The following is a 12,500-nucleotide window of genomic DNA, read 5'->3' on the forward strand; positions in this document are numbered from 1 at the left end:
GAGGCTTTTGGGAATCGGACATATGTATAGAATTATCCCCTTTTTCATTGTTTGAGCAGAATCCTCTTCTAGCCTCTTGTTCTAGTTCATGTTCACAGTTCCTTTTGGTATTATTTTCAAAGGCTGAAATATTTGGAGATCTACTGAATACTGAACCTTCCTGAATGCTGAGATCATCATCTTTGGCTTCATTAAACTCTATGGTATCTTGTGTGTTCTCACTCACTGTGATATTCCTATTATATGTAGTATACACAAATTCTGTTTCAGTATTGCATGCTTTGTCCTCCAACATTTTCTTGCTCCTCAAACATTCCTTTTGGCTATAATGTCTCTCAGGAGGCTCTGTTATTTTACAATTATATTCTAGTATAGGATTCTGTTCTAAAAGGCTTTCCATAAACTTTATTTTAACATCTTTCTTTACTTGAGTCTTATCCCCTGGGGATTGGTCTAATTTCTGTTTGTTTTTTTGAGTGTTGTCTTTTGAGGAATTTCCTTTGATGTCCTTCCTTTTGCGAGATCTTCTTGATTTCTGGTTAGTGGGTGGAGTATTCTTGCATTTCTCTTTCTTGAACTTAAATCTACAACTTTCAATTAAGCTGACCAGCCTAAGTCTTACATCTAATGTCACATTGTCCTTTTTGCTCAAATCATTTTCCAATGATATACTATGCTCCCTGCTCTTTCCTCCACCTTCATTTCTGTCATCATGAGTATGACACATTCTTTCTTCATCTGTGACAGATTTTCTAGACATTTCATTTAATTCTCTTGATCTGTCAGCTGGCTGTTGTTCATCATATACTATTCTTATGACACTATTTGAAAACTCAATTTTACATGTTGTGGATTCACCTCTACCACTTTTTACATCTTGTGTGTCTTTAAATATTCCTTCTGGACGTGGAGTGAACACGCTTCCTTGGTTGACCACATTCTTCCCCCTTTCTGGTAGGATTGCTGCATCCTCACTCATGCATAAGTGGTCATTCTCATTTACAAAGCTCTTGTCTACCACTAAATCAATAACCCATTCTTGACCATCCATATTCTTGTCTATTCCCTTTTCTAAATGTCTTGATTCATTCTGAAGTTGAGAATCAATTTGTCTAATTTCTTCCATGCTGTCATTTTCTTTTCCAAACATTACATTGTGTTTTCTTATGCTTTCATGGTCGTCATGAGCCCAGACTTCACTGCCATCATCAGAGCTGTCCTCCACAAATTCATATAACCCTTCATCAGGGAGGTCAAGCCCATCTTCATCTGTGGATTCATCTAAGGAATCTTCAGACGAATCTCCATCACCCCTTGCTTCAGGTGGCTGAGAGCCAAACAGAAAATAGTCAAAGACTAACTCATACAAACTAATTAATTGAAAAATACAACCAAAATTAAAAATAAAGATACATATCAATAAATTCAAATAATAAGCAAACTCCCACTTATCAAGAAATAGAGCATAAAAGTGGAAATAAAGATCAAAAGTTTGAAGTAGCAATAAGAGTTTAATGAGATCTATCATAAAGATTTAAAAGGTGAAATATGTGCAGTCTAAGATAAAGACCAAGATGCTGTCACAAGTAAGTGCAGCTCTATGGATGTTGTATCATGACTGAGATGCTATGTTTGGGGAGACCCTGTAAGTGTTGATATTCCTCAGGGAATCCCATGCAAATGAAAGGCATACCAGACATTATCCTTGAACTGAGCCATCATAGCAGAAGTTTCATTCAGTGATGTTACACATGCACAGTGAAACATAACATGTCTTGTGAAACAACTGGAATATGTAGGGCAATGAAATACCTTCTGCTCAAGGCACGTAACCATGATTACTAGGCAATTCTCCCCTAAGATGTGAATGATGATGAGGACTTTAGTTTTGCATTCGGATACATACCAGTTTGTGGCTCTCTTCGAGGTGCTTCATGAGGACAGCGACGACCACGTTGACCAGCACAAACTGAGCCATCAGGACAAACACAACAAAGAAAATGGGGGCCACAAAAGGGTAGAGACAGCAGTTTTTGACGCAGTCTGGCTCTTCATCACAATTGTCCCTTAGTGTGTCCTGAAGATGGTTTACCAAGTTAATTTAAACTCAATTGTCATAGCCTGCATACTTTATAGATCACCTAACAAAGTGTAAATTTTCTGACTATCCAGAAGATGAATTATACATACCAAAATACACATTATTCTTAAAATCACAATAATCATTAGACTACTATTACTCTACTCACTTTCATGATGCCATTCCAGTTGTCTCCTGTTGCTACTCTAAAGAGTGTGAGAAAAGCCATTCCAAAGTTCTTGAAGTGCGCGTGTTCTCCTAGCCCCTGGCATGGATGGCTATCATCACATTCTAAAGAACAGATCAGTAATGAGACTATGAATAATGCCTTACATATATATAAGTATATCAAACACCAAACAAAATAAAATATCTATCCCTTTATGCAAGTGTGAAATATAAAAAAAAACATAAGATGATGAGAATGAGGATGAAGAGCCATAATAGCAAAGTGTGTTTCTACTAAAGGGGTGACAATAGAGTGAAAAATAAGGAGGTGCAGTTTCCATACAACTTGCCCTAATAACTGGGATGTATAAACGTTATAGAAAAAGGAGAACATAACTGACTACCCCTTGGAAGTTGGGGACCATCTGCTTTTAAGACAACAAGACAGACTAAAGAAATTAGATGTGCAGGAGGTGATTTAGTTTACTGACACAAATACTCAGCATTCCTGCACATATATTTCTAGATACCTGAGCTTATGAAAAATAGGAGGATATTAAGTCTTGCATAATAACCAGCAAGAAATGTAATTGTACTTCTACTCAACAAATAAAATTGATTGTTGTAAATTCAATCAATAAATCTTATTTCCCATAATCCTGAAATCTCCCTTAAACCCAAAGAAAAAATATCAGTTAAGATGAACTGCAGTTAATATATACTCAAAAAACAAGAAAACTCAATTCATATTACAGTAGTGCCAAATTAAATCTACATTGAAATCCCAATATATATTACATATATCATTATATTTTGGTATGAGACCACTTCACCTTCAGATGTTTCTAAAACCATCATCTCAACCAGCAATGAAAAAAACAATTGATACAAAAATACAAATCTTTAAATCATCACACAGTTTTGACCTGATGCAGCCGGGGATGGCATGTACATACATACCATGCCCACTGTGAGTCTACTGTATTCATTGTCTCTACCCAATATAGCTTCACAAGTTGAGTCACCAATGAGCCAATTACTATTAATAACAACAGTAGAAATATTGATGGCATTATATATAAAAAAAAAAATCTTGAAAACTCAAGGAAAGAGGAAATTGGGTGAGGTCACAAGGTCTACTAATTGACTTCTTTATGGCTAAAAACTTCACAAAACAATACTATGGGGAACACTACATTTTCTTAGCAGCATAGGATTAATCTAACCAAATGAATGAATGGAAATCACACAAAAATCTTTTTACATTTGCTTACCGAGTCTCCCAAAGAGTTCCACACCAAGAGCAGCAAAGATGAAGAAAAGAAGGAAGAAGAGGAGGCCGAGGTTGCCGACCTGTGGAAGAGCCTGCATGACCGTGTCCAGCAATGCTCGAATGCCCTTTGCCATCTTCAGCAGCTTTAATACTAGTAGAAAGGTAAAAAAAAAAGGCTTTTAATAATTAAATATATTCAAAGATTCATCGTATATAGGCCAGTACATAGCCCATTACATAGTATATCTTAACTTCATACTTCACATTTATGATGATCCTGTATGATCTCACTCACTCACTCTCTCACTCACTCTCACTTTCACTCACTCTCACTCTCACTCTCTCTCACTCTCACTCTCTCTCTCCTTCTCTCTCTCTTTCCTTCTCTCTCTCTCTCTCTCTCTCTCTCTCTCTCTCTCTCTCTCTCTCTCTCTCTCTCTCTCTCTCTCTCTCTCTCTCTCTCTTTCTCTTTCTCTTTCTCTTTCTCTTTCTCTTTCTCTTTCTCTTTCTCTTTCTCTCTCTCTCTCTCTCTCTCTCTCTCTCTCTCCTTCTCTCTCTCTCTCTCTCTCCTCCTCTCTCTCTCTCTCCTCCTCTCTCTCTCTCTCCTTCTCTCTCTCTCTCTCTCTCTCCTCTCTCTCTCTCTCTCTCTCTCTCTCTCTCTCTCTCTCTCTCTCTCTCTCTCTCTCTCTCTCTCTCTCTCTCTCTCTCTCTCTCTCTCTCTCTCTCTCTCTCCTCCTCTCTCTCTCTCTCCTTCTCTCTCTCTCTCTCCTTCTCTCTCTCTCTCTCTCTCTCTCTCTCTCTCTCTCTCTCTCTCTCTCTCTCTCTCTCTCTCTCTCTCTCTCTCTCTCTCTCTCTCTCTCTCTCTCTCTCTCAAACCCTAAACAGAGAAACTGAGCTCCATTTCCAGAGCAAAAATATACCTCGTGCAATTCTCAACACTCGCATGACTCTAATGATGGTTGGATTGATGGGGATGATCTCACTCTTCATCTCCTCCAATACAATGCCCACGACTGAGAGGATGACGATGAGTACATCCAGCTGATTCCACCTAAATTGTGGTGAAGGGGAGAATGTGGATTAGCATACAAGTACACAATTGGGAAAACTTACTCATAATTTTAAACTTAAGAGCGTAGATGATCATGCGATTTAATGATTAAGTAAACTATTTATAAACAGAATATATATATTTTTTTTATTTTTGTGAATGAATAAATTCAAATGAATATACTGTAATATTCCTTTAAGTGGAAATCAAGGTGCTAGAAAAACAAGCAGTATATGATTTGAATGATGTTACTAAATAAAGATTATAAAAAAAATATCCAAAATACTAGATATCAAAGAAGAAAAAAAGTTCCAAAAGACTTTCTAAAATCCTGAACACTTATCAAGATTTTTCAAACACTCAATTATAATCTCCAATGGTCATTTACTGTGATGCAGACCTCTGTATTCTATAAAATTGTGGTTTATTATATATCTAGAAAACTTTTTTTTTTTTTTTTTTTTTTTGCATCTGTGGTAATTTCTGTAAATATTTCTAAAATCTACAATGACACTTAATGAAAGAATGATACTTCCAAATGAAAAGAACTCTATCATTCATGGACTTTCCTTACTTTCTTGTGCATTAATTGACTATTGCATTGTGGTATATGGTCTTATGTTACAGCTTTTTAAATATCATATACATCATATTAAATTCTGCATTCACTTTTTTAATATTTCATGTGAAGATTATCATTAAGTCTTGTTTAATAACAGGAATGAAAAACTATTATACAAGAAAGATATTGAGAAAAGAAAAGAAAACAGACTAAATATTTTTCACTTTCCTCTAAAATATACAATCATATGAGGTAAAAACTGATCTGTATAGGGTGCAAAAACTTCATAATGCCAAAAACATTACTTGAGATATTACAAAGTTGAAAGAATATAAGACAGCCATCATGACCTGTACCACTGGCACAGGATTCTGTATTGACCCAACAACAGACTTGTATTCATTTAGTTCACACAGTAATGGGTATTCAATATTCAGTCTCACAAAAGAAAAATGAGTGGTTTGGGGGTATTAAATCATTATAAATCTAGATAAGAGTACTCCATGTATATTCTATATAATATCAGAATATACATTTTTGACAAATTGAATACTTGTACCAGATTACCCCTTTTGTTTACTATTTAAATTAGTTATCCAAGACTATACACAATATCTGTAACTCTTTTATCTATACCAGACTATAAATAATATTTGATAAATATATATATCTATATCAGATTGTGTCCAGTATTTGGCACAGATACATAATTAGTTACTATTAATATGTTTTTGTGAGGTTGAAATTTTTGCCAACAATCTGTGTGAAACATCAAAGCCTTAGGTCAAGTAACTTGATACACAAGGATATAAAACCAATCTGCTAACACTTAAATAACATGTTATAATGCAGGGAAAATTGAACTATTACTATAGCATGCAAGAATATTGTGATGATGCTTCAGTATCCAGAAGAAATTGTTGTGGAATATAAAGGACCAAATGCACAATAGAGAACTCATGAGCATTTACTTTTTGATTTTTAAAATATTTTGTCAAATAATAGGCTGAAACATTTCATAACATAATAATATAAAGTACTTGATGGATACAAACTGTACTTTCCCAAAGAAAAAAATAATTGCCATATGTAAATGGGCTATCTAAGATTATTATTATAAAAAAAAATGTATTGTACACACTCTTCAGTACATATTTTTTTATTCAACAAACAAATCTCAAACTAGCACACTTGTGCTGTTCAAAATGTAAAATATATTCAAGTGTAATATTCTTGTGATTTTTTTTTTATTTTTTATAAAGAACTTCCATTGTTCTAAATTTTGTCAGTCTTCCTATTATTCCTCAATAAAGATTTTTAAAAGCTTGCCTGCAAGGTCTCTTCCCTAGCTATTTATGAACTAAAATTAGGAAGAAACACTAAGGAATCTCTAAGAACTTTTAGAAGAAATGTAATAATAACAAATCTACTTATACCAGAACCAAAGAAACTGTTATTACAAAACATTATGTATATATTACACAAGTTTTGTTATTAGTTTGCAACTATCAAGAAACTGTAAACTGTTTTGAATGTAAGTGGCAAACCAAGCAACAATTGATACAGAAGTCATCTTAACTGCTAACAAAATTAAGTTATGTTAATAGCAAGTGATTCATGGAATGCTTCCTGTTTGTCACTTTTCCTTCAAAACCTTGAGGTTGTATTCATTACAAAGGGGGAAATGCATATAAAAAGGTACCATAAAACATTGAAAAATCTACATATGACTAATTCCTGGATTATTTACCCACTAGCGGATACGCATTGCAGCCCAGGGAAAGGGAAAAATATTAGAGTACCAGCTACATAACTATGTAGACCCACATCATCAACCAGTGAAATACATAGCATTATATATCTGCATATTTTGGGGGATTACACATATATTAAAGGGTGGCTAATGAGAGGGGAAAACATTATCCCTACTTATACTTATTCTTATGAAAATGATAAAGTAACTTTGTGGGAAAATACAGGATGATGTGCAAGTAACTTCACTGTTGACATTTGGGTTTAGACAATTATTATGACAATACAAGGCTATAAGCTCTAGAGTGGCTTCATAACTATAATGGACCAGTATCACATCTGATTTAAATAAACACAGAATGTAATATTCCTATTGTTTGGCTTAGTATTAAGAATGTCATATAACTGGTGTAAAAAAAAAAAAAAAAAAAAAAAATCTATACGTTTTTGCCCCAAATATAGAGGTGAAGGTAAGATAAAATGTTGTATTTTATACTTTGTGATGTAAATGGTAGCTTTTTAGTTGAAAAGATGTAATAGCTACTCTTTTCAGAATAGCTATAAAATATAGCATCATCAATTGTAAGTTCTTTTCACTCACCATATATGCATATGAGTGTGGTATAACCGACAGACTAATTTTTCAACTAAATGGGTGATTGTCTTAAATATCAATTCAAGTTGTAAGAAACTTTAAAATCTCGTCCATATTAGTAAATGCTTGCCAAATATCAATGATCTTCCTGCAACACACACACTGATACTATAGCTGCAAACTACCAACACCTCCACTGACATCTACATACTTTTTATCCCAACCTTTCTGAAAATAAATCCCGAATAACTTAAAGGACATTCTCCTATACGGTAGTTTATCTTGCACTGTGCAAAGCTAAGGCTCTTCTCCAGGGGAAGGGGGGGGGGGGGGGAGGAGGACCTAATTTTGCCTGTTCACTAAAGCAGTGAGAATAAAGCAAAGGCTGGGAATATACTAGAGGCTGAGGTTAGGTTCCAAGTATATAGAAGTGAGTGTAGGTCTAGGCAAGCACTGCAACCAGTCCTCCCTCACCTAAACTCCTCGCTGGGGATGTGGCCACCCAGGGGCAGGGACAAAAGTTAGACCACCAAGGACATTACAGGTGGATGTATCGAAGATGAGGGAAATGTTAAAACATGGTGAGATCATCATTACAGGTGTACAAAAATGAAGTAAATCATAATCTAATATATCTGAACTATGGTATTACTTCTTTTTCCTGTCAGCAGTTTAGATTACCTGAATAACAATTAAAGATATAACATGCCTTCTGGGAACCTGTAGTGCATAAAAATAAATATAATATATATCAATGGCCTCTTCCACATGACTTGACCTGCTCATTGGGTAAGTCATCTTACAAATGTGAACAAGTGCATTAGGAATAATGGAGCACAATTAAAGGTGGCGTGAGGAATAATACCAAAGTAAGGAATGTGACATACAATAAAATGTTTTTTTCTTTCAAAAATGAGGTGAAGAACAAATTATAATTAAACAGAAGAAACTCCTAGTGTATGTGATATTTACAGTTATATCTGTTTATCTAAATCAAATTCATCTATACAATACAGTTCTTATGAAATGTATTAAAACATGATGAATATAAAAATTCTATATTATTTTGCAGCATTGTCTCATCACTTAAAATAAGCAGAAGAGAACTACTTTTTCTTTTTATATATTCCAGTCAATATAAATCATGTACTGAAATACAAGAGGAAACAATGACCGCCTAATAAAATAAAAGACTTGAAGTACTCTAACCTCAGTAAAAGAAGAATTTCAAAGCTATAGAGAAATGGTTCACCTAAAATGCTGACAGTAAATAATCATTGCCATTTCATAAATAATTAAACACTCATTCACTGAACTCTGAAATGCTAAGTACAATAGCTTATACTTTGGAAAACAGTTTTTTAAAATATGTTATCTAAACATAGATAATTAAGTTAGCATCTTGTGGTTTAGAGTTTGCTTCATAAAAATTTAATATATTTATATATTTCCACTGTTTTCCACAATCTCAATAAATTGTTGCTTAATTTTAAGTTTTAGCTAGAGTAATCTAAATATTGAAAAATATACACCTATTTTCAGTTTTGATAAAAAGAAAGTAATACCATAATGGAGGTGACTAGTGTAGAATATTGGCAAATGAATCTGAATTATCTTTCAATAAACATTTAAAAATTCTAATAAAATTCTGGACTTGCAAACCTCACTTGTTTTATTATGTTTTTTTTTTTTTTAAGTACAACAGAATGTAACATTATTATCTACTACTAATAATTAAAATAATAAAAGAATTAATCTGTGATAACTAACTGCCAAATGTTCAGATTCATTTGCATATGTTCGAATCCTATGTTCAAAAATTTAGAGATGGAGGAGATAGAGCTGCTGGTACTACCTGTCCTTGAAGTATCTTCTGCATCCAAGAGCTAGCATTTTCATGGCAGATTCCAGTATGAAAACTGCTGTGAAGAAATAGTTGAAGATCTGAAGAGCATACTCCAGTTCCTGTTGGAAGATAATATTTTTTAAAGTAAACATAGTGGTAAAAATATGCTTATCAATCATAAGTATTTCTTTAGTTAAGTATAATGATTCTATACTACCTTATTCCTCAGTATAGACAAATATCACTATTCTGCACATTATAGGAAAAACTTGCATAAATGGTCACTTTCTGATTCGAAGCATGCACTAATCATATTGTGAATAATGTCAAAGAACCCCACCTTTGGCATCTTATAAAATTCCATGGCCATGGTGACGACATTGAGGCCTATGACAGCAGCAATTGCAAGGTCAAAATATTTACTGGTCACAATATTGTGAATGAAAAGTCTTGCCTTTGAATAGCTGCTGTAGTAAGGTGGCTCACGCATTTCTGGGGAAGAGTGGTCACACATTACATATTGCTTGATGTCTTATAATTATGCATGCAGAGAGTACATGAATCACAAGATTATACTTAACCTGTAAATAACAATTTTATTATGATCTATGAATTTTCTAAGAAAATATTTATGGCTTTCCCACCAACACAACTTTAAATGTGATAACAGTTGAGAGATTGCTTCTGAATAATGTTATTTTTTTTGCATATCTAACACACACACACACACACACACACACACACACACACACACACACACACACACACACACACACACACACACACACACACACACACACATATATATATACAAGGGGACATCATAATCTATGCAATTTCATTGTAACAATAACAGATGTCTGTGTATACATGTATGTATGTATGTATCTATGTGTGCACACGCACACGCACACGCACACGCACACACACACACACACACACACACACACACACACACACACACACACACACACACACACACACACACACACACACACACACGCACACGCACACGCACACGCACACACAGTATTTAAATCTCTCATTTCTCAAGTATTGCAAAAAAGAAGTCTGTTTTGGTTAATCCTCAATACAAGGGTAATCATATATGCAGCCTACTCAAATATTTTGTCTTGATATGGTTTAAAGATTGGATAAATATATGCTTACTAAAATCTATACAACTGACATAAACCCTCATAACATCTGATTATTAAAAGATATCTTTGACATATCTACATGCTCAGGTATCAAGTGTGATTCTGTTAAAGATTCACTGCATCTAATCATGAACATCCTTTACTGAGTTAGTTTTGGAAAAGGCATGAAACACTAGTCATGGTTAATTCTACAGTTCAGTCTCTAATGTCAAACTATTTCACCCATAAACACCCATTACTTTCTTGAAGCCTCATAAGCTTCAACAATTTCTTCCTTCTTCTGCGTCTCCTGATTTCTGCCTCGATGTCTACTGTGGAAGGGTCTATGCCTGCTGCAACTAGACTCTTTATTCTCTCTTCCCTGAATTTCTCTAGTTCTTATTGTTGGAAGAAGAAGAGGAGTTGAAAGATAATGAAGAGACATACAGCTGCATCATAAGGTGAAACTATGCTGTTGTTTACTTAAGGACAAATTCACAATGAATATGTATGAGGCAGGTTTACAAGAAAACCATTAAAAGAATAAGTAAAAGGAAAGAGACAGAAATGATCCAATAATGAATACACATCAAAATTCACAGAAGATAATATTAAAGAAAAGAAAAGTCTTACTTTTGATGTAAAACAGTTGTGCTAAAGCAAATAAGAACAAATATTCTAAATTACATTATAAAGTTAGATGCTTACTTCTTCTCTTTTTCTCCAGCTTTTTGGCTCTTTTGGCTGCCCTGCGAGCTTTCTCTTCCTTTTCCTGTTCTTCTCGGCATCTGTGGAAGTTCTCCACGACAACTCCAACGAACATGTTCAATACAAAGAATCCCACGAGTAACAAGAATGAGATGAAGTATAACAATCTCCACTGAGAATAGTTTTCCTTTGGCTGCAAGGAGGAAAAGAAGAGTTTAATACTGCTATTGTTGTATACATTCTCTACTCATAAAAGATCTATGATATAATATTTTGCTTTTTAAAATTCTCATACAGTACAGTTTATCTCTATTCATTTTAAATTGAAAGTAAATCAATGGCATAACTTGGAGGGGCAATTTGTTTACCTTCCCCCATGCCTCATAGGGGGGGGGGGACTATTATCGGGCAGAATTAAATACTTAAGTTCAAATGAGTAAATAAGTGTTTTTATATTTGTTGTATATATATTTCATCAAACTAAAAAAAATATGGGACCCAGACTCCCAGGCCTCAAGTGTCTAGCTACATGACAGGGGGAAAATTATTACATCCTTTTTTGTCATTAAATATCACAGTAATTTATAGCAGTATTCAAGAGATATCATTTATGTGTACTCGTGTAATTTTCTTCTGTTTCCTGCTACTATTTGTACTTCTAGTTTTAACAGTTATTTTAGGACATCTTGTTTCACAAAATAAAAATGAGAACACTTACTTGGGAATCATTTGTACATTAAAATATTCCTCCTTACCTGCAAGTCAACTCCAACAGCATCTAGACCAGTATACATAATATTGACCCAGCCATCTTTTGAAGAGAGGACAAATAACGACATGAGTGCCTGACCAAGATCATCAAAGTTGTACTTCCGATTGAGCCAGATGTTGCCAGGAACTGCCAAGCACTCGTTCTTAGTTGTGACATTTTTAATATTTTCACCTTCACAGTAAAAAAATGTACCCTTGAAAAGCTGGAAAGGTAGTAAAAGGAGAATCAACTGTTATATCTTATGTAAGTAAAATCTGATATTGCTTCATTTATATAAAGTAAATCTAAGAATCTGCAATCTGAAAATAATACATGTATGATATATATTTCATAACTGTTAATTTCATAATGGTTAGCACATAAATATTATATATTTGAATAATAAAATACAGATTACTTCTTAGTTTACCTGAACTCCCAGGATGCCAAAGATGATGAAGAATGTACAGCAGATGAGGACAATATTTCCGATGGGTTGCAGGGAGGACAGTAATGTCTGGACCACTAATTTCAACCCGGGTGCTCGGTTGATTACTCTGTGGACACATGTGTCT

General features: G+C 34.2%; 1 protein-coding gene across 1 annotated transcript in view; it reads right to left on the reverse strand.

Annotated features, from left to right (window-relative positions):
- LOC125028679 (voltage-dependent T-type calcium channel subunit alpha-1G-like) overlaps nt 1–12,500 on the reverse strand; it is an 85,148-nt gene that overhangs the window by 4,447 nt on the left and 68,201 nt on the right. Inside the window, exons 21-30 of the mRNA XM_047618153.1 lie at nt 12,356–12,482; nt 11,930–12,148; nt 11,175–11,367; nt 9,668–9,819; nt 9,337–9,446; nt 7,956–7,967; nt 4,442–4,572; nt 3,523–3,672; nt 2,250–2,371; nt 1,907–2,077 (exon numbers count right to left, since the gene is read on the reverse strand). Coding sequence (XP_047474109.1) covers nt 1,907–2,077; nt 2,250–2,371; nt 3,523–3,672; nt 4,442–4,572; nt 7,956–7,967; nt 9,337–9,446; nt 9,668–9,819; nt 11,175–11,367; nt 11,930–12,148; nt 12,356–12,482 — 1,387 coding nt within the window. The remainder of the gene's footprint in view (nt 1–1,906; nt 2,078–2,249; nt 2,372–3,522; nt 3,673–4,441; nt 4,573–7,955; nt 7,968–9,336; nt 9,447–9,667; nt 9,820–11,174; nt 11,368–11,929; nt 12,149–12,355; nt 12,483–12,500) is intronic.

The sequence above is a fragment of the Penaeus chinensis genome, chromosome 9 (genome assembly GCF_019202785.1).
Source record: "Penaeus chinensis breed Huanghai No. 1 chromosome 9, ASM1920278v2, whole genome shotgun sequence".
Lineage (NCBI taxonomy): Eukaryota > Metazoa > Arthropoda > Malacostraca > Decapoda > Penaeidae > Penaeus > Penaeus chinensis.